Source organism: Aptenodytes patagonicus, chromosome 16 (assembly GCF_965638725.1).
Source record: "Aptenodytes patagonicus chromosome 16, bAptPat1.pri.cur, whole genome shotgun sequence".
Lineage (NCBI taxonomy): Eukaryota > Metazoa > Chordata > Aves > Sphenisciformes > Spheniscidae > Aptenodytes > Aptenodytes patagonicus.
Genome location: NC_134964.1, coordinates 13,130,318 through 13,151,846, shown reverse-complemented (window position 1 = coordinate 13,151,846; position 21,529 = coordinate 13,130,318). Strand labels below are relative to the sequence as shown.

General features: G+C 44.9%; 1 protein-coding gene across 3 annotated transcripts in view; it reads left to right on the top strand.

The window, feature by feature from the left end:
* DNAH9 (dynein axonemal heavy chain 9) overlaps positions 1-21,529 on the top strand; it is a 211,213-nt gene that overhangs the window by 124,609 nt on the left and 65,075 nt on the right. For all 3 annotated transcript variants that reach the window (XM_076353524.1, XM_076353525.1, XM_076353526.1), the window contains 7 exons: positions 951-1,186; positions 3,342-3,464; positions 5,574-5,778; positions 10,900-11,064; positions 13,481-13,621; positions 19,152-19,322; positions 20,716-20,838. In XM_076353524.1, the coding sequence (XP_076209639.1) occupies positions 951-1,186; positions 3,342-3,464; positions 5,574-5,778; positions 10,900-11,064; positions 13,481-13,621; positions 19,152-19,322; positions 20,716-20,838 (1,164 nt within the window). The remainder of the gene's footprint in view (positions 1-950; positions 1,187-3,341; positions 3,465-5,573; positions 5,779-10,899; positions 11,065-13,480; positions 13,622-19,151; positions 19,323-20,715; positions 20,839-21,529) is intronic.

Sequence of the window (21,529 nt, the reverse complement as noted above, 5' to 3'; positions counted from 1 at the left end):
AGTAGGCTTGGAAAAACTCCAGATGGTTCTTCATGCTGGACACAAGCTCTGTTCATGCTGGTCATGCCTCTCAGCTGGTTTTACCCATGTCTTGCTGTTTGGACCATTGCGCTTCAAACTTGTTTAATATTTTACTAATTTTTAGCAGGTTCTGTCATACATCAGTACATGCAAGTGCTCGGTCTCCTGCAGGATTGAGCTTTTGAACATCAGTACAGTAACTGGATATTATAAATCCTGGTGAAATGCCAAGAAGCTTTTAAATAAGTTCTCAATGGGGCAGTGATGCCCAAATCAAAAAGCTGAGAAAATCAGCAAGTTCCTTAGGATGAGAGAGGAAAAACTTCATTCTGCATTTCTTAATATTAAGCCAAAAATTTAGTCAGGAAAGGCAATATTGTTCCAAAAATGACTTGACTCTGTGCTTAGAAATTTCAAGGAAGAGTCTGTATTTCTAGTGGAAAATTAAAGGCCCATTCTGCTCAGATAACTGGCACAGATAACTTTCTGGTTGTCACACCCAGAAATGGCCTCCCATGTCAGAGAAGTGTTTCTGGAACTGCTAATGCTGTTTTGCAACACAACAGCAGGCTTACGAGGGTGTTAATTACATTCTTCCAAGCTGTCATCTCAAAGATCTTGTACATGGCAGTGTGATCTGAGCCTGCTTGGCTGGGCTGTGGTCCTTCGGGGTGCTTAGTGCTCTGCAGGCAAAAATCTTTGGGTTGCTTGCATAATTTGTGTTCATTCACAACAGGATTGGGAAATGCTTAAATACTAGATCAAAACTGTCCTGTAGAATGGGAAGCCACTGATAAATATGACTTATCAGTTTTTAATTAAGCTAACATTTCTTGAAATATTTTCCTTGCTCATCTCTGGAATATGTTGCAAGTCACACTCGCCACTTTTTGCCGACACACTAGGAAGCATTTCTCCTTTCCTCCTAGGTGCCAATCCCTGTAACTCCATCCCTCGATCCTCTGACCATGCTGACAGATGATGCTGATGTAGCGGCTTGGCAGAATGAGGGCCTGCCAGCTGATCGGATGTCCACTGAAAATGCCACCATCCTCACCAACTGTGAGCGCTGGCCCCTCATGGTGGATCCCCAGCTGCAGGGTATCAAATGGATCAAAACAAAGTATGGCGAAGACCTCCGAGTGATCCGAATCGGGCAGAAGGGGTAAACATCAGCCTCACCACATAATAATACCTTTTAATGGTTATCTGCCTGTCGTATTTGATGAACAGTGTATATTTAACTGCAACCATCTGAGCCAATTACATTGAGGAAAACCCTCAAATGTATTTGCGCATTAGCTGCTTATTCATTACGAAAATGATAGAGATTTCTCATTAAATAGAGGGTCTGTTTAGTGCTTGGCTCAGTTACCATAGAAACTCCGCTGAAACTGAGATGGAGAGAGCAATGTGCTGGAGGCTGAGCTACGTGTAGGACTATGGCATCCTCCATTGGGCTTGTCCTATGTGTCGTGTCCTGACTGAGTTTCACCCAGGAGGGTGAGTAGGGCTTCCTACATCTTGGAAGAAGAGAGAGGGCCTGGGCACAGAGGGTGAAGCTGCCATGAGGGTCACCATGCCCTGAAGACCAGCTGGGCTAACTCTGCTCCCATGCTGGCACCAGCTAGGAGGTTCTCATTGCGGCACCCCTGCATTGATCTTGCTAAATCTTTTATGGGAAGGCTTTTCCACTCCTGGCTCTTATCTCTAGTCAGCGCACAGACCAGTCTTCTGCTGTCTCAGTTTACACCTACTTCTGCCCAGTAGTGAGGAGTCCCAGCTGGGAGGGAACAGACCCAGAGTCAAATCCCTGCTTGGGTATGAGCGCTGAGATTGTTTTTTTTAATACAGAGCAAAGCAACAGGCCAAGCTTGGTGCTTGCAAATTCATATAGATTTGGAGATGTCTTGGGGTTGCCAGGTTGTTTTGCTGGTGCCTCCTCTGCTTTCCTCATAGAAAATAACAAGAAGTTATTAGATTTGAGCTCGTGTGGGATGAAAATACAGGTCATTTTTCATTAGAGCAAGTTTCTGTTTCCTGACCAACCTGGTCACCATGCCTTGCAGTTACTCAAAGCAGTCTGTGGAAAAGTAAGGATCCCAGATGAGGCATCTAAATACAAACCTCCAGTATGGGACAAGAGGAGTATACCCTGTAACATTCATATGCTGCCATTACAACTTGCTGTGCAAACCCAGCATCTCTTTTTCCCCTCCCTCCGCGGCCATACACCAGGCTGGCGGGTACTCTAAGAGGGGAGCTTAGTGTGTCGCTGTGATGTCTCAGGGCCGTTGTCTAAAAGCATCATTCACTGCCCCATTACAGTAAATAGGGGAGTGTTTCATCATCTGGGAAATGGTGCTTCTTTGCTTTCAGCTGCTTTAAGAGGTTTAAACCCACACCCCTCTCTCCTTCAGGAAAGGGCCATTTGAGCAGCTTTGGGTCAGCTGCTGTCATTCTCTCTGACTTTCTTTGTATGAAATATTCCTGGACTCAGAAAAATGGGGGCTGCTGATCAAGGATGGGGTTTGCATTGTGTCAACATATTCCTTTAAAGGTTGGGCCTAAAGGTCACTCTGAACTTCTTGCCTTAGATCTTTCTATCACCTCTTGAGGTCCCAAACTTTCTAGCTTAGACGAGGAACCTAAATTTTAGCCAGTGGTGTTAGTTGGAGTGATTCAGTGCAACAGTGATGGTGTAACAGTGCCCTGAGCATCCTCACCGCCTGCGCAGGGCCCATCTCTTCTCTTTGCAGGGAAGTAAGTTGTGTGAAGTGCAGAGCAGCCCTGAAGGAGAGAGCACAAGCGCTTGACCCTGCCCTTCCTGATACAAAGCATCCCAATGCAGAGCATCCCTGTTTCACAGTTAGGTACTGGGCAAAGGGGTCCAATTCCCTCATGAGGAAAGAAGCTGTGCTAAACGTGACCCTAAACCCTGGGCAAAATGGAGCTGAAACCTGCTCTTCGTCCTTGCTTTTATGCAAGATTAACTGCACCAGTGAGTTCTGGGGGAAACAAAGTATTTGCTAACAATAACTCCAAGCTGTCCCATCTTTGTTCACTGATGCCTATGCTCTTTTCTTGGGAAAGAAGACACAGTTGTTATCGCTTGCCCTTGGGAGGTCTGAGGCCTGATTCTCTTTGTTGTACAGCCAAGACTCTGCCAGTGCCACTTTCTGCACCAGATGTTGACACCCCTCTTTCTCTCTCGCAACTGTTGGCACGTGTATGTTGCTGCCTGTCCCCCTTGCATCCTCCTTGCCGCAAAGCATTACATCCAGCCTTGCTGCGGCGGGTACTGATGTCGTTTCCCACAGGTATTTGGACACGATGGAACGAGCCCTGGCTGCAGGAGAACTGGTTTTGATTGAAAACCTGGAGGAATCGGTGGATCCAGTTTTGGGGCCGTTACTGGGGCGAGAAACAATCAAGAAAGGCAGGTGAGCTTCGGGGAGCTTTAATGGCATGTGTGAATGGCTTCTTTGTGCTGTTGTGCTTTCTGTTCCTGACCTCAAATTGTGGGTGTTCATATACAGCAGCACTAACATCCTGCCTTCAGAAGTGAGGACATTTTAAATCAGGCAATCACAGGTAATTCAGTCATAGGATGGCTTTGAAATAAACCTAGATTTTTCATTTTGTTGGACAGTGTCATTCAAACCTCATGTGAAAGCGAGACCTGTAATTCTCCTTTTATACGGACCTCGGTGTCTGTAATTGGCTATCCTGACACTGAATTAGTACCAAAATAGCTAGTGCTGTTGTGAAGAAAAAATAACCTTGAATTTTAGCAAACACTGTGCACCGCTTAGGAATACAGCTACACGTTTAAGCATTAAGAATATATAAGTGTTTCTTAATGAGGTCAAGTTCTTCATGGCAGCTGCTGGTCACCCTTCAGCCGAGAGGAGGTCAGCGAGAGGGGCAGCAAGGCAGTTCACTTTTTCCTTCTTTCTATATGTAAAGTAAAATAAGCACATTTTTAGTGTGTGCTCAAATAATGGCAACAAATAAAACCTCATGCTCGACACTGAACTTGATTCAGGGACTCTTTTGATGTTGTTTTGCTGGCTTTCACAGGGTGGACTCATCTGCCTTTATAAAGCTGCATGTTGTTTGGGCTTTTAAATATCTCTGTTGCCAACAACTTTGCTGCTCGCAGGAGCCCGGCATGGGCTGACCTCTGTGCCTGCTGCAGTGCCTCGCGGTGCAGTCCTGCTCTTGGCTTTGTGCAGTAAATAACAAAAAGCCTGCTAAGCTCTGCCTTTCACATTCCTTAAGTTCTTTGAGGATCATTTCCTTACTTGCCTAAAATATCCTAGGATGATGTAAACTGCTGGGAAAGGCAAGCTGTTTGGAAAGTTTGCAGGGGAAAACATCATGAGAAGGCTGGCTAGTTGTGGGTTCAGCTGCAGGATGGAGGGGAAGGATCATTTCAGAGGGAATGACGGTCCCAGTGAAGGGGATTGAAATGTTTGAAAGCGGAGATGGGGGTACAGCAGAGGTGGTGGGCCTCCTGAGCCCCCCTACAGTGAAAAACTCAGTCATCCCCTTTTGGGACTGTATGTCTCTGCTCTCAAAACTCCCTGTGAGATCAAGTGTTTCCTAAGAAAGGGAAAATAAGTCATAAATCGAATAAAAAGTCTGTGGGTTTTCTGTTTTCCAGGACATGAGTCCAGACCCCAGAGATAGATGCTGGTAATCCCAGAGCAAGAAGGTTTTTTTGAAGTTGGGGCTCTCGGCAGTATTTCTGGGCGCTGCTGTGAGCTGCATGTACTGTGTGATTTCTCTCTGCCTCAGTTTCACAGCAGTAAAAGCATTCAAGGTGGCCAAGAGGACACCTAGTGAGCTGATGTTTGACTGAAAAGTGTGTTCAAATTCCCTTCATAACACCACTGTTCCCGTAACAGTCCAACTGCATACCTGAAAGCATTTCCAGTTTCTCTTTTCCTCTGGTTCCCATGGGCTTTGTTAAACTTGGGCTCAGAGAATGTTGATTCCTGGAGTCTCTGTAAGTTCTAGACTTGATTTCAGCAATGCAGAACAGGAGAAGTTTGGGTTTTCCTGAGTGATGTTACCTCCCAGGAATGGCAACCAGCCGCTCTCCTAATCTGGCTTCACTGCTCAAGCTCAGTGTGACCACAGAGTTGGCCTGATCTGAGCCAACAGACTAGGCAATTTTAACTGTGGCTAACTAAAATCTCAATGCTGAGAGGCTTTTCCTCCATGTAACTCCAACTTTAGGTAGAATACAGCCTCTGTAAAAAGCAAGAAGGGTTCATGGTTGAACTGGCCATCCTCCTGCTGGAAACTGTGAGCCTCCTCAAATAGGATCCAAAATTCAGGGGCAACTGTCTGCGGTTTTTATCCTAAATCAGAAGTGATTCAGGTGCGTCCAATTTAAAATACTTTTTGCTTTAATAGTGATTTCTGTGTGAAGAGTGCAAAGTCCCATGCTGGTAGATGCCATTGACCGATACCACCATTTGTCTTTGGGCGAATTGTCCTGGAAGAGACGTGTGCTCATGCTCCTTTTGCTCTAATTTCAGGTACATCAAGATTGGGGACAAGGAGTGTGACTTCAACCCTGCTTTCCATCTCATCCTCCACACAAAGCTGGCAAACCCCCATTTCCAACCTGAGCTGCAGGCACAGTGCACCCTCATCAACTTCACCGTCACGCGAGACGGCCTAGAGGACCAGCTGCTCGCGGCGGTGGTCAACATGGAGAGGCCTGACTTGGAAGAGCTTAAGGTCAGTAGCTGGCAGTTTACACTGGGAGCAAGTATAAATGATAATAATAACATTAATAATAAAAATAAATAATAATAATAATTATTGCAATTTAAAATAAATAGCATTTCATGTGCAAGGTTGCAGAGATTGCTGAGCTCGTCGTAAAATAGGGGGATTTCCCTTGAATGACAAACATTGAGGAATTTTTTTCTTCAGTCTTTTGTTTTACTTGGTATTTTGGGAACACTTAAACTGCAATTTCAAGTTCTTTCTCCAAAAATTTGGGTAAGAATCTCTTTCTTTTCCTACTCCTCTTGGAAATGGAAACTGAGATTGTCATTATATCAGGTTTTTCTGGACTTCACAGATTTAATTTTGGAGGTAGGATTAATTCACTTAATTTCAGGCATTTATGGTATAGGATTCCCACTGTAAATATTGTGAGGCTGGTAATGAAATTTTTCTGTTCTGGTTCTTCCTCCCACTTGTTTGTAACAGGCCAAAATGTTCTCTCTCTCTTTTAATAAGTATGGCTTCAGTTTCAAGATAATTTTCTAAAGAAAATCCTTTGTTCTAATGACACATTTAGCAATGTAACGAATATGTATAATACTAAATATTTACTGAGAGTGGGAATAAATTTACTGCACATGTTCAGTCAGGCCAGGCCAGTTTTGTAATAATCTTTTCATTTAATGAGGTTCTAAAGTACGTTAGCTGTGCAGCCTTAATGATGCATTTAGTTTTAACCAGGCTCATGTGCTAACGAGCCAAAAGATGGCATCAAAAATACATAATGAACTGATTTAATGTGTAAGCCATCGCTATCTCGCTGGGACTGTGAGAGACCCAAAGCCTCTTGATCAGGCACCCGTCGCACACACTCAGCACTGGGTTGCAAATGCCACAAACAGCCACTTTCCTTTGCTGATTTGCACTGAAGGGGGTTGGGGGGTGACCACGAGTAGCATAGTGGTGTCATTAACTGCTGTTATGTTAAGGACCGTTCCTCTTAGCCTCGGCAGCATCACTGTAATGGTTGCTGTCACAATAAGAAAGACAAATTTAATACCATGTGCAGTCAACAAATCCACAATTAGGCTCTGAAAATTACTAACTCAAAATCGGCAGCGCTTCCCTCCCATGCTGTAAAAGGGCTGTGTATTAGAAAACAGTGAAAATGATGTGAATTGGGAATCACATCTTTTGAACTCCCTGCTTCTTCAGGGCGTGTGTTGTGGAAGAAGGAGGTTGGGCACAGGATGAGGAAAATGCGTCCCCGGGTGACACCTATGCCACCGGCTGTGGGGGATGTGGGGCTGTAGTCTCGCTTCAGAAAGCACTGGGCGGGTACAGATTGGTGTGGGATGTAATTTTCTTTTCCTTTAAGAATTGTTAATACCTTTCTCTCTATATCACCACAGCAAGATAATACCAGACCCCACTCTCTCTCCCCTCCCTCTCGTCTACTTCCCTCCTGCTACAGTCCTGCTGCCCCAGCAGATATCAGGGAGGAGAAAACCAGCCTGGTATTCAAGATGTTCTGCTGGATGGGGAACAGTCAATCAAAAAAATCTCTTCCCTGCTGGGATAAAAGCAGAGACTTGTCTCCTTAGACATGGTGAGGGGGGCTGGCAATGGCTGCAGGGGCACTGACCTCTGCAGATGACTGCTGGCCAGGGGCTCAGTACCTTCTTCTGCCCCTAGTCTGTTTATGGATGTGGAAAAAGCCACTAGGGCTGTTGTCTGACAGCTGGGGGGAGCTCCTTGAAGACACGGATTTGAATCTTTGGATTCCCCAAAGGAGAGGCCACTTCTCTAGGTGTGTTTTAATCCATCCTCTCTACCCTGGGACAAAGGGGACAGGCATTTGGTGTCTGGGGAAGGCTTAGGGCTCTGGATCGTGGGCAGATGGAGGTGACTCCTACAGTACTGCACAACAGCTACTGAGCTCAAAATCTTGTTATTGGTAAAGATGGAGCACACCTTATAGACAGAGCCCAGAATTTATTGTTAATAACCTAATCAAAATTCATCAAACAGCTATTATTAATCCAATTATGATAACACTAACTTTTTTTAAATGTTTCCTCAACACAACCTGTTTCCATAATCTTTTTCTTCATTGATTCCCAGTTATTCAGTCTTTCTGTTCCTTCTTATCTTTGAAGCTATGTTTATCTGATTCACAGGATTGCACTCCTGTTACAATGGGTGTTCAGAGTCTGCGATCACATTTGCACTCTACCATATTTTGGTTCTAGAGACAGATCAGTCTGTCCAGAATAACTACTTGCTCTGACTCTAAATTAAAGCCAGGTTAGAACAGGTCAAGGCAGTCGTGACCTGGCTGTGAGACTATCACAGCTAAGAGAAGCTGAAACCAGTTTAGGCCAAGGCAAGCAAAGCCAAGTCCTGAGACCTTCCCTCTCAGGTCAGTACAAACCCCCTGGCCTTTAACTAGTCTCATTTGCAATTTCCTTTTGCAAGGATGACTGTGGTCCATGTGCTGGTGGCGCCGCGTGTGGTCCAAGTAGTCTTACCGGGGCTGGTTTTATGTATCTCCCACCTTCACCAGACTTCACTGTTTGGACTGAAATGTCTCAAATGATATTTGCCTCAAATTCATTGTCTGTTTAGTGCAGAGAACAGCCTTAGGAAGAATATTTTGGCAGCTGCGTCCCAAGCTATAGGTGGATAAGCCATGAGTTAGGGTCCTGCCTTGCTGATTCAGTAGGTAAAGTGTGTGTGAAAGTCTCTGCGCATTTAGGCTGTGATGGACAGTGTTGCGGTTCTTCTTCAGGAAAGAAGGTGCTCTGCAGGAGTGGACTGAAAATACAGGGATTTTTTTTTTCTTCCTCTGGTTTGTGATGTTAAAATAATACATTAAAACCAGCAGAAAGGTCAAGGAGAGGAAGGTGGCTACTGTGGCTGAGCTAGGAAGGGGTTGGCAGTGAATCCTACAAAACTGGCCTGTAGCTCTGGTGATTTTTTTTTTTTTTCCCCATGGAATGAAATTTTGAGGGCTCTCAGAGTAACCTGTTTCCCAGAAGTAGCACTGTTATATATCAGCTGTGAAATAACAGATAATGAGCACCACTGCAGAAATAAGAAATTGTGACCTTGCTACTGCTGAAAACAATAGCATGATAAAGCTGCAACAGATGCAGGCTGTTGTGGGGAATACAGCATTGTATGCACTTCTAAGGGTGCGTTTCAGAAATTGCGTGGTGATTACAAGCTATTGGAGCAAAAATCACACACGTATCCTCATTAATAACTCCAGGGCTTACGGTCCATGGTCTGGAATAATAGCTTGCAAAATGTCATTTTTCAAGGCATGCTATGCTTGAATGACAGGAAAGCACAAAATTAGCCGTGTTAGTTTTCTGTTTCAAGACTTGTGAAATATTTACCACCATGGGCAAACTCCTGTGTGTAATGCCTACAGAACAGGCCTTTAAAAACAGCCATTTATAGCTGAAATACCAATAAAGGGCATGCTTCGGTGCACACTCTGCTGAACACTTGGGTTGACATTAACATGGAATGAGTGTGTGTGCAGCAAGTATATGAAATTTCAACCCAAATATTGAAAGATGACTTATTAATGAAAGAATTAGTTAATCTGCTTGAAAATCTCTGACAACAGAGCAAATACTACTGGCTCCCTTATGTGTTGTGGGGTTGGAAGAGACATAGGGTCACATTTCCCATTTCTGGGGCTCTTCCAACCCAGGTGGTTGTGGAAGGTGTGGGTATGTTTTCCAAAAATTGTCTTGGAGCATTAAATCACTTGGTTTATGACACTGAATCTGTCATGTGCCAGTCGCCGTGGCCCAGAACTTGTCTCTAGCATCACATCTTCTACTTCATGGAGCTGGCTATTTTTTGCAGGGCTATAAAACACCCTTTTGCAGGTTACTTGAATTTATTGGTTGTGTCATTTAAATGCAGTCTGAGGATTTAAAACTGTGTGTCGCACAGTAGTGTTTTACGTACCAGGGTGTTAGCGATTGACTTCATTTATGTAGAGAATAGTCACCAGGCTTATATCCTAGCAGCATCCAAATCAGATGCACAGTTTTCCCACAGGATGTTTTCTGTGATAACGCTAAAAATAGGCATTCACAATAGGACTGTATAATGGAATAACATAATATACCTGAAATCCAGGAAAGATGCCATTTCCCCGAGCAAACACATAGAATAGGGCAATCACATTTCATGGGAGAAAGCCTATTCTGGAGGATCAGTTCAAAAAGGAGCCAGATGAGAGTCTTTGTTTCCACCATGAATGGCATTAATGACTGGGATTTCTGCAGAAGAGAGGGAAAAGGAACAAGTGTCCGGGAGAACAGAGGGGGCATTTCACAGAAATTGGAAGAATTTGCACTATCATGCAGAAGATCTGCCCTTGAGGCAAGATGGTTGTTACTGGTCTGTATCTACTTGGCGGTCTCTGTGCTGAGTTTGCAAATCCTTTGGCAGGGGGACTTTATCTTTGCATGTACAGCTTCTAGCGCAGGAAGCCACTGGTCCCAGTGAGATCTCAAGGCCAGAATACAAACGGGAGCAGCAATGAAGTGAGGCTGTGACTTTGCCCTCAGTTCTGAGCCTGAGATGCGTTGTGCTCATCTCTGCACCCAAGTGACCTTGCTGTTGTTTTTGCCATCAGGTTTTAACCCCGTGGTCCTCTTTGCTGGTGTGACTGGTGTTGGTGTGTAGTGGCAAGTGCAGAGGTTCACCAGGAGGGGTGAGAAGCAGCAGGGACTATCCAGGCTGACTTGAGCCCAATAAATAGATACTTCTAAGACAGAGATGCAGGATGTATGTTTGAGATGGGGGATGAGGGTCTTTTCCTCCTTATTCATTTCCAGCATTTTAATACATTGCCAGTGAAAGGGCACAGTTCTCCTGGTGCTTTTTGTGCTGTTCAAGGTTTCTCTGAGTTAATGGCTTGTTGGATATGGAGACATCCCCAGAGCTCTGCCCGTGCCCAGGAGTTGCAGAGAGCAGGAGTAAGTGATATTGGACTATGGCAATTGTCAGTTAGAAGCCTGTTCCCATGTGAAGGCGGTTAATCCTTACTTTACCACGTGTTTTGTGGCTAAAACTTTCTGAATTTATTATTTGCAGTCAGATCTCACAAAGCAACAGAATGGATTCAAAATCACCTTGAAAACATTAGAGGACAACTTGCTCTCTCGGCTGTCATCAGCATCTGGGAACTTCCTGGGAGACACAGCGTTGGTGGAGAACTTGGAGATCACTAAACAGACAGCTGCAGAAATTGAAGAGAAGGTACAAAGACAGTGGTAGCCTAGAGAAAAGCATGCGTGTGATGTTATCTTTAAGGATTTCTGGGTGGAACCTAACTTCTTTATTCTGCCCATCTCCGCCCCTACTGCTGAGTAGAGAATAGAAAGTGGTATAAATTTAAGTGCTCTGCATTCTGGACAACTTCAGGCCATTTAGTTCTCTGGAGCTTTTGTATGTTAAATGGCCTATTTAAGACCTAAAGAAAACATCAGTGCCTGACATAAAGACAATAAAATTTACACACTGCATCAGGGCAGCTTTAAACTGTTCCAGCGTAATCCTGAATACATCACACTTCCTCAATTAAGCTGGATTTCAGTACTGACCCGGGACTGGAATCTGTTAGGTTTGTGATCTCAAGTAAATCTGCAAGACCTTGGGTATTTCATACCTTTCCATTCCTTAGAGTATAAAACAGCATTTGTATTAGTTCTGCAGTGTCAGCATTGCCACCTACCTAGTTCACCTTGCTGGTTAGGTGGGGTTAGTTAAACGCACAGTGGTTTTCCCCTGCTACTGAGGGAACTTGAGAAGTGTAGTTGTCATGCCAGGATTGCCATAGGACTCCTGTATGGCCATTCTCAACTGCTTCCCTCCACAGTTCTCCCATCTTCACAGCCCACACTTGTCCTCCTCCAGCCCACTGGCCCATGCTGCCTGGATAAGTTACCCATGTGCTGGGGTTGGGCTGGAACTGCCTCTCACTTCCCAGTGCTGTAGCCCCAGCGACCAAGGACCTAAGTGATCCTCATTAAAATGTGGAATTGTTTCTGCTAGCCATTTGTGGTACATCAGATGCATTCAGCTCCCTAAGGAGAGTTCGCTTGAACGCCCAAAGGGGATGTTGAACGGATGTTTTGACCTGGCAAGCTGGGCATCTCCCTCTTGAAGTAGGCATTCTTGAAGTGCTTCGATTTCTAAACAAGTTGTGGTTGTAAAGTTGGTTACTGCCAGCTCTGTGGCAACAGGGATGAATTTTGGAGTTTGCACCTGGTTTTTATGAGTTTGGTACCCACATGGAAAGCTGTCTCAGGGCCCCGTTCTTGAGGTCTGCCTCTCAAGTCAACCCTTGTTCAACCCTCAAGTTCTTGGTCTGTCTACCCAAAGAAAAACGTTCAGCCAACATTTTCCCTCCTATGGAAGTCCTTCCTGCTCTATTTATGGAAAGCAACTGTCTTCCCCACCTCTGGCTTTTATTTTGCTAGATTTATTAATTGTTTTGGGGATGGAATATCTAAAAGTTAGTTGCCTAAGTCTAAGCTAGACTCTGGGCTCCCTTTATAGTCAGTGGAGAGACATGGGTGCTGCCAGAAGTGGGACTCATCAGTGTAGACAGGTGATTCATGGCCCATGCAGATGCTTGTTTCTGCAGCAGACGTTGAAGCTGCTCTTTGGGGGACTCAGATATTACAGTCCTTCATTGCTCAGGGGGATGTGCAAACAGGCTAATCCCACAGATCCCAACATGTGTTGGTTGCACACAACAGATTAAGGCTCAGTCTGTGCTTCATCGGGAAGGATTGATGTGCCCCAGCCAGATGTGCTCACATCAGCTCAGGTCACAGCAGAGGGAGACCCAGTGGTGTGCGTTTCAGTGGGGGCTGTGTCATGCCCTGCTGGCTTGTACAACATGTACTGAGCCCTTTTCTGCCACATCCCCATTGCATGGTTTGCTGAGCTAGCTGGATCAGCACTGGCTCGGCAGCATGTGGCTGTGTTGCAAGACACTTATGACTGTACATAGCCAGAGCCTAAAATAATCCCTGAGAGGCTCGAGGATGTCACTTTATGCTGCTGAAATGGAATGAAAGAATGAACAAGACTGAGATGATAATGGGGTGATGTATCTGCCAAAACAATTTTCACCATGTCCATCACAGCAGCTATGCAGATACCTGGCCAGCAAGGTAGGGGTGCGTTAAATGCTGGTGAGGAAAGGCAGCAAATAGCCGTTATAAATTAGCAGTTCTCAGTCTGGGGGAAGCTGCCTTGAGAGCAGCACTAAGTCTGTTCAGCCCTGTGTTATTAATGACCTGCACAGGAGGGGGGCAATTAACAGGAGAAACTCATTGATGAGAAAAACAATTCCAGTTAGTAAAGAGCAGGGATCCTACTGAGAAGCCTGGAAGGGGCTTGGGAAAACAGAGGATTGGGCAACAGGGTGGTAAATGCAGTTAAATGGAGAATATGCTAGAGGAAGGGGGATGCTGGGAGCGGGTGGCTCAAGCCTGGCTGCATCACGGTTCAGAGGGCAGAGGCTGGTCCCTGCAGTGGTCACATGCGTGTTGCCCACTGCCTGGCCTGCCATCTTTGTGGCAGATATCAGCCCTCCCCTGGGCTGCATACTCAATTCACAAAGATGTTTTCGCAGTAATTTTGTTCTGTGTTTTCCTCCCAGGTCCAGGAGTCTAAGATCACAGAAACCAAGATTAACGAGGCCAGAGAGCACTACAGGCCTGCCGCCGCGCGGGCCTCTCTGCTGTACTTCACGATGAATGACCTCCATGCCATCCATCCCATGTACCAGTTCTCTCTGAAGGTACTGTCCCCATGAGCTGCAGGCTGTGCCCACGGCTGCGGGAGGCAGTGCCACTGCTTCTCTCTCTTACTGAGGTTCAAAGTCATCATCTTGGGCCTCTTGGGAATATTTGAATTCCCAGACAAAAAGGTGATCTAACCTAAACCATTCTGCTGTTTTAGTTTTATGGAAAAGTTTCCTGTAATTTATTTCTTTATATGTCTACTTAACATAGATTACTCTTAACTTGTGTTGTGATAGTGTTTAGCGCTCATTGGGAATGATTCGTCCAAAACTCGCTGCAAATGCTGAGCAGAGTGTGTTCATCGCTGCCCTCGGTGGAAGGAGCAGAGTTTCAGCAGCACCTGCAAAGACCTAGTGAGGAGTGGTTTGAATGCCAAAAGAAAAGGTCCCTCTGTGTCGAGTACTGGGGGTGGGCCAGGGTCCCTATTCAGGTCTTAATTTGCCAGTCAGCCCACCGCAGGTGGTCAGGTTGGGATCAGGTTAGATGAGCCTTAATTAGAATCATAGAATCGTTTAGGTTGAAAAAGACCTTTAAGATCATCAAGTCCAACCGTTAACCTAGCACTGCCAAGTCCACCCCTAAACCATGTCCCTAAGCACCACATCTACACATCTTTTAAATACCTCCAGGAATGGGGACTCCACCACTTCCCTGGGCAGCCTGTTCCAATATTTAACAACCTTTTTGGTGAAGAAATTTTTCCTAATATCAAATCTAAACCTCCCCTGGTGCAATTTGAAGCCATTTCCTCTTGTCCTATCGCTTGTTACTTGGGAGAAGAGACCGACCCCACCTCGCTACAACCTCCTTTCAGGGAGTTGTAGAGAGCGATGAGGTCTCCCCTCAGCCTCCTTTTCTCCACGCTAAACAACCCCAGTTCCCTCAGCTGCTCCTCATAAGACTTGTTCTCCAGACCCCTCACCAGCCTCGTTGCCCTTCTCTGGACACGCTCCAGCACCTCAACGTCCTTCTTGTAGTGAGGGGCCCAAAACTGAACACAGTATTCGAGGTGCGGCCTCACCAGGGCCGAGTACAGGGGCACGATCACTTCCCTGCTCCTGCTGGCCACACTATTGCTGATACAGGCCAGGATGCCATTGGCCTTCTTGGCCGCCTGGGCACACTGCCGGCTCATGTTCAGCCGGCTGTCGACCAGCACCCCCAGGTCCTTTTCCGACAGGCAGCTTTCCAGCCACTCTTCCCCAAGCCTGTAGCGCTGCATGGGGTTGTTGTGGCCCAAGTGCAGGACCCGGCACTTGGCCTTGTTGAACCTCATACAGTTGGCCTGGGCCCATCGATCCAGCCTGTCCATGTCCCCCTGCAGAGCCTTCCTACCCTCGAGCAGATCAACACTCCCGCCCAACTTGGTGTCATCTGCAAACTGACTGAGGGTGCACTCAATCCCCTCATCCAGATCATCGATAAAGATATTAAACAGAACTGGCCCCAAAACTGAGCCCTGGGGAACACCACCTGTGACCGGCCACCAACTGGATTGAACTCCATTCACCACAACTCTCTGGGCCCGGCCGTCCAGCCAGTTTTTTGCCCAGCAAAGAGTACACCCACCCAAGCCATGAGCAGCCAGTTTCTCCAGGACAATGCTGTGGGAAACGGTGTCAAAGGCTTCACTAATGTCCAGGTAGACCACATCCACAGCCTTTCCCTCATCCACTAAGTGGGTCAGCTTGTCATAGAAGGAGATCAGGTTGGTCAAGCAGGACCTGCCTTTCATAATTCCATGCTGACTGGGCCCGATCACCTGGTTGTCCCGTACGTGCCATGTGATGGCACTTAAGAGGATTTGCTCCATAACATTCCCCAGCACTGAGGTCAGGCTGACAGGCCTGTAGCTCCCCGGATCCTCCTTCTGGCCCTTCTTGTAGATGGGCATCACATTTGCTAACCTCCAGTCAGCTGGGACCTCCCTGGTCAGCCAGGACTGCTGATAAAGGATTGAAAGTGGCTTGGTGAGCACCTCCGCCAGCTCCCTCAGTACCCTTGGTGGATCCCATCCGGCCCCATAGAATTGTGTGTGTCTAAGTGGTGTAGCAGGGTGCTAACTGCTTCCCCTTGGATTATGGGGGTTTCACTCTACTCCCCGTCCCTGTCTTCCAGCTCAGGGGGCTGGGTAATTAGCTTTTCTTTCTTTTGCTTGGTTTCTTTCTAAGCAGTTGAAGTCTTACTTAGCGAGGCATTAACATTGTCTATCACTAAAAATCCAGGAAGTTTCTTTGCAAAGCAGAACCTTACAAGCCATTTGTTCTTTCTTCCATATTCACAGCCTTGGCCTGGCAGAATAAGGTGAGCAATGGATTTAAAAGATATCATGTGGGGAAGAGCCAACAAAGTACTGTTTTCTATGTATTTTATATATTTATACACAGAGATTTTACACAGCATTTGGAGTCACTTGGTCTGTTAGTTATCTTTTCTTTATATTTGCATTGGTTCTGTATCTGTGATGTCATCAGGGTCATAATGCCTGTGCAGATATTTCATAAGTTAACAGGAATTGCCGCAGCCCTTAACAATTATCCAAGACCTTGATGTTGAAACAGTCCTGACTTCCCAAATGACACAGTATTAAAACAGCGTATCACTCTTTAAACACAGTCCTGTCCCACTGAGACCACATCACCAGGGATTTATTGCCACCTTCTGTACAAAAGGCAAGTCATTCCTACTTCCACCTCTACAACACAAGAAGAGTCCCAAGCAGCTGGGCTTTCAGGAGCTTGGATGCTTCCTACATTACTGTTACAAAAGCCTTTCAGGTAGTCGACAGCATGATGTGAAATCTAACTTTGGGTTAGTGCCTGTGTATGGTTGGTGTGAAGGAATAGGTGGTATGTGCATGAGTTGAATGTTCACCACCTTTTGGTATGGGCCCACACACACGCTTATCTACAGTCTGGAGCAGTCCTCTGGAGGGCTGTGTTTCTGCTCTTCTCACAATGTTGTGTGGCCATCAGAGAGACAAGCAAGCCTACAGCCTAAAATGTCCTTAGACTAGAAGTCCAGATGGAATTTATGGGTGTGTTACCACCTTGCAGTGTGGCTGCTGGCAGTCTTAGCTACAGGCATGCTCATGATGGCGGTATGAACACCCCAATGGGGACCATTCTGGGAGAGAGACCACTTCTTGCTCTGTACTCCTAAAATAAATGTGGAAGAGACATAGCCAAAGGGTCTGTGTTCCAAAGGCCTTGCTACTTTTCTTTCTTGCCTAATTAGACTACCCTTACCTGCATAGTAAATGTAGCTCTGTAGTACATGGACATGTTGCATGGAGAACTAGGAATGATGTCCCTCCTTTGGAGAACACTCCCACCTGGAGCTGTTCTCACCAGAACACCTGTAGAACATTTCCAACGTAACAGGTTGATTTCAATGTAATTATTACTACTCATAGTGATGAGGCTGAACCATCCCACTTGCCATGTGGCAGCAGAGCCCAGTGGGAAGACAGTAGCTTTTGTGGGAATGAGAGCATGGTCATGTTTTCCAAGTTCCTTGCCTATCTTTGAGACACCAGTGCTGCTCTGCATGGCAGGTGTGAACAGGCTGAGACTCTACTTGCCACAATGGAGGAGCTAGATCTTTAGAACGAAACATATGACCAGTAGTAAATTCATAGTTCATGTCTTTGCTTCATGTTTGGGCATCACTTAATCAGTGTTTTCTGTTCCTTGGCTGGTAGGAAGTGGGGTTTCTTTCGTGCCATCCCCTATATCTTTGAAGCTGCTTAAACAGGGGTCCCCTCTTGCTGTGCTCTGCATGTGCTGCCCAAGACACTGGGGAAGTCTTGGTCCCTGAGCAGCTTCTAAGGACCTGCTGCAGTAAAAATGAAAGTGCAGACAATCCCTTGCCTTGGCAGAGTAGTCTCAATAGGTCTGGCCAGTAAAGACCCAAGGACATTTTGGGTTATTTATTGAAGAGTTCTGGTTTTAATGTTTTAATAAATGGAAGACCTTTTTTTACCACAGGAGAGAGGTATTTTAGGGGATGGAGGGTTAATTGAGATGGCATCCTGGTCTAGAACTTCTTCCAAATGATTTCTTACTTTGACAAGTGACCTGGAAAAAGTAATTGAGAAGAGAATACAATATTTTGAGCCTCATCCACAAAGGCGTTTTTATTTTTTGTTATCTACAACTCATATGTTGAAATAATTTTACCAGGAAAATGTACAGAATATCTTTTGTGCAAGGGTTCCCTTTGAAAGATTCATTCCTTACACATACATAACAGATACAGGAGTTTCTGAGGTTTCACCTTTAATCTACGTCTTCTATATTTTGTTTGTTTTATGTTTTCCAGTTAACATTAGCAATGTGTATAAATACATAGAAAATTATTGGGTGAAATGTTTTTTATATCTAATACATTTTGATGACAGATCATAAAACATCATGTAAAGATGCACAGAGATGATTTTAAAATACTTACCACACAGCTAGAAGCCCATTATAAATTAGAGTACACAAGACTTATATGCTACTCTGTAGCATGTTTTAACAGAATTTAAAGAAATGTTAAGCAGGAAAATGCATTCTGCAAATATTTAATAATGCAGTAGGTATGAATGTTAACTTTAATTTGTTGAGGCATCATTTTTCCATTGTAGAACCCTAAAAATAATGCTGCCAACACAGTCATGCCTCGTCCAGTTGGTGCTATTAATTTGTATGGGCCTGGTTATTTCCTATTAGCTGGGTCCCACTGTATAGAGCCTTTGCATCGCTCATCAAGACTTAGGCTTTTTTTTTGTTTTTCTTTTTCCGGTTGCATTTGGTAATTTGTTAATGAGTTTTCTTCAGACAGCTCTGAAAATTTTTTGTCTTTTCTCATTTAGATCAGAAATATTTTTATAAGAATCCTTAGTACCTTATATAAAAGCGTCATTTTCGATGCATGTACCCATCCCCGAGGGGACTTTACTGACTGGTTAATCCCACTTCTACCAGATGAAGTCCTACCTGCTCTTCTCATCTAGTCCTTTGCTGAATCCAGACAGTAAAATACTCATAGGACTTTTTTTTTTATTTAGGACAATTGCTTTTTTCTAAGTTGAAACATTTGTGAAATGGGAGGTATGCTTTCCTCTGGGAACACCACTGTCTTTTGGCTCAACATTTTCAGAGAAAGCGGACTGTGTAATCCCTACGAAAGAACACATTTGGTCAGAGAAATGTTTCCTATATCCATTGTGCCTTAATTCAGTCAGACTGTCTCTGCACTACTTTCTCAAGCCCAAGAGAGCACAATGTCACAGGGAATGTCATCATTGCCTGGCTGTATGTTCCTGAAAAAGCAGCTAAAGGCAGATACAGGGTCTGGTCTTTAGATACGTTCCCCTGCCTCCTGGAGCTGGTGGGCCACACTGCTGGGCAGATGGGAATACTTTGTTTGTGGCCCCAGAGATACAGTTGGCTTCACTTATTGCAACACTTCAGGTGATACCCAGGAGCATGCAAAGAGCATCTAGAAACCACCGGTGTCTTTCTGTGTCTCCCCACCTAGGCGTTCAGCATCGTGTTTCAGAAAGCCATTGAGAGGGCACCTCCAGATGAGAGCCTCGCAGTGCGCGTGCTGAACCTCATCGACAGCATTACCTTCTCTGTGTTCCAGTACACAACCCGGGGGCTGTTTGAGTGTGATAAATTGACCTACACCGCTCAAGTTACCTTCCAGGTAAACATCACCATTTCATGCAATTTGTATGCAATGATTTATTTTACAGGCAAAGATATCGGCATGCAGAGAAAGCTCAAACTGTCACAGCTGTGGCCTTCAGCATCAGAGCAGCAAATACAAGGGCTGGGGAACTGATTTTCTTCTCTGCCTCTCTTGCTGATAACAGTCACAGATGCTGTGTTTGATATGCATTATGCTGACAAATGGTTGTTTGAGAGAGTAATACCTGTTTATGGGACCTGAAAAAAAGGGCAAAGCAAGCTGGTCTTGAAGGCTTATTGGTTTTATCCAAAATAAATGCTTGCTACATAGCTGCTGTCTTTTGTCTAGTATGTTAGTATAATTTTTAGTCTACGATCTGAGCAAGGAGACCTTTGTATATCCCTGTGCTGAAATCAAATTCAACCAATAAATAGTGCTTGGCATGATGTTGTGAAGTTGTTACTAAGTTTGTGCAGTGAATGACTGTGTAAATGTCCCGGCATGTAGAATGCAGATATGAACTAAGTTTGAACTGCTGAAACACTATGCAGGTCTAGTTAACATTGATCCACTGATTGCCATGATTTTTTTAATTCTACATAGCAAAATACCATGTGTAAAAGGGAAAGTAAGTATATACACACACACATACACACATACCAAAATATATATATTTATATATTTATAATATTTATACATATATACACATATATATACATATGTATATATATTTATATGTATAAAAATATATATTCCTGAAAGCCACCATTGGTGGTAAAAACATTGGTAGTAGCTGAATGGCCCAGGTGCTCTCCAGTGTTTGAGAATTCAGGGACCTGCTTATTCTCTTGGTGCACGTACCATAAGTTTTTTGGTTTTTTTTCTCATTTTGTTTTTTGTTTGTTTGTTTGTTTTTCAAAACACTCTCAGTATGTCTCCATTTACTTTCAAAATTGAACAAGATAGATGAGATGGTGATAGTGAGAGATGGACAAGACCTTGGCAGCATGCCCTAGGGATGCATGCTCTGGTTCCTTCCAATAAAGTTATCTGTTCTCTAGCTGCAGATATCAAGCACAGGGACCTGCAGCACACCCTGCAGCCTGTGTCTCTGCTGGCAGGGACTTCTCAGTGTGCTAACTATGAACCTGGATCACAGCCCTTGCTACACAGTTTTCCCAAACTTTGGTCCTCCTACATTTCCAATCCCCATACTCATTCCCGGTCCTCTTTTGGGGAGACCCAAAGCACCTACATGGTATGTTTCATCACACCCCTCCAACACGGGGCACTGTACTTTTTAGCCACACTTTGGCAGCTACGTGAGTTGAATAATTAATCTGCTAGAATATATTGCTGCTCTGTATCCTGGCTGCTCAAGGATATTTTTTTTTGTTTGGAATTACAGATACTTCTGATGAGTAAAGAAATCAACACAGTAGAACTGGATTTCCTACTAAGATACCCAGCACAGACCAGAGTCACAAGCCCTGTGGAGTTCCTGTCTAATCACTCCTGGGGAGGAATCAAGGTACCTGTTTCACTTGAACTGTGTGAAATCAGCATCCCTTATCTCTTCTAAAAGCCTTTCAGCAGCCTTCATGTTGGTCCTTATAGCATTTGGTGAACAGAGTTCTGATCATACATGAGAAGTAGCATAAAAATGCCACGGAAATTGAGAGTTCTGTAGGTACAAGACTGACTTTGTGGGCTGTTGTGGTTTAACCTCAGCCAGCAACTGAGCACCACACAGCCGCTTGCTCACTCCCCCCCGGTGGGATGGGGGAGAGAATCGAAAGAGTAAAAGTGAGAAAACTCATGGGTTGAGATAAAAACAGTTTAATAATTGAAATTTAAAAAAAAAATAATATGCAAAGCAAGTGACGCATGATGCAATTGCTCACCGCCCGCCAACCAATGCCCAGCCAGTCCTCAAGCAGCGACCCCCCCGGCCAGCTTTCCCCCAGTTCATGTACTGAGCATGACGTCCCATGGTATGGAATGTCCCTCTGGCCAGTTGGGGTCAGCTGTCCTGGCTGTGCCCCCTCCCAGCTTCTTGTGCACCTGCAGCCTGCTCAGTCAGTAGAGCATGGGAAGCTGCAAAGTCCTTGACTAGTGTCAGCACTGCTCAGCAACAACTAAAACATCAGTGCATTATCAACATTGTTCTTATACTAAATCTAAAACACAGCACTGTACCAGCTACTAGGAAGAAAATTGAC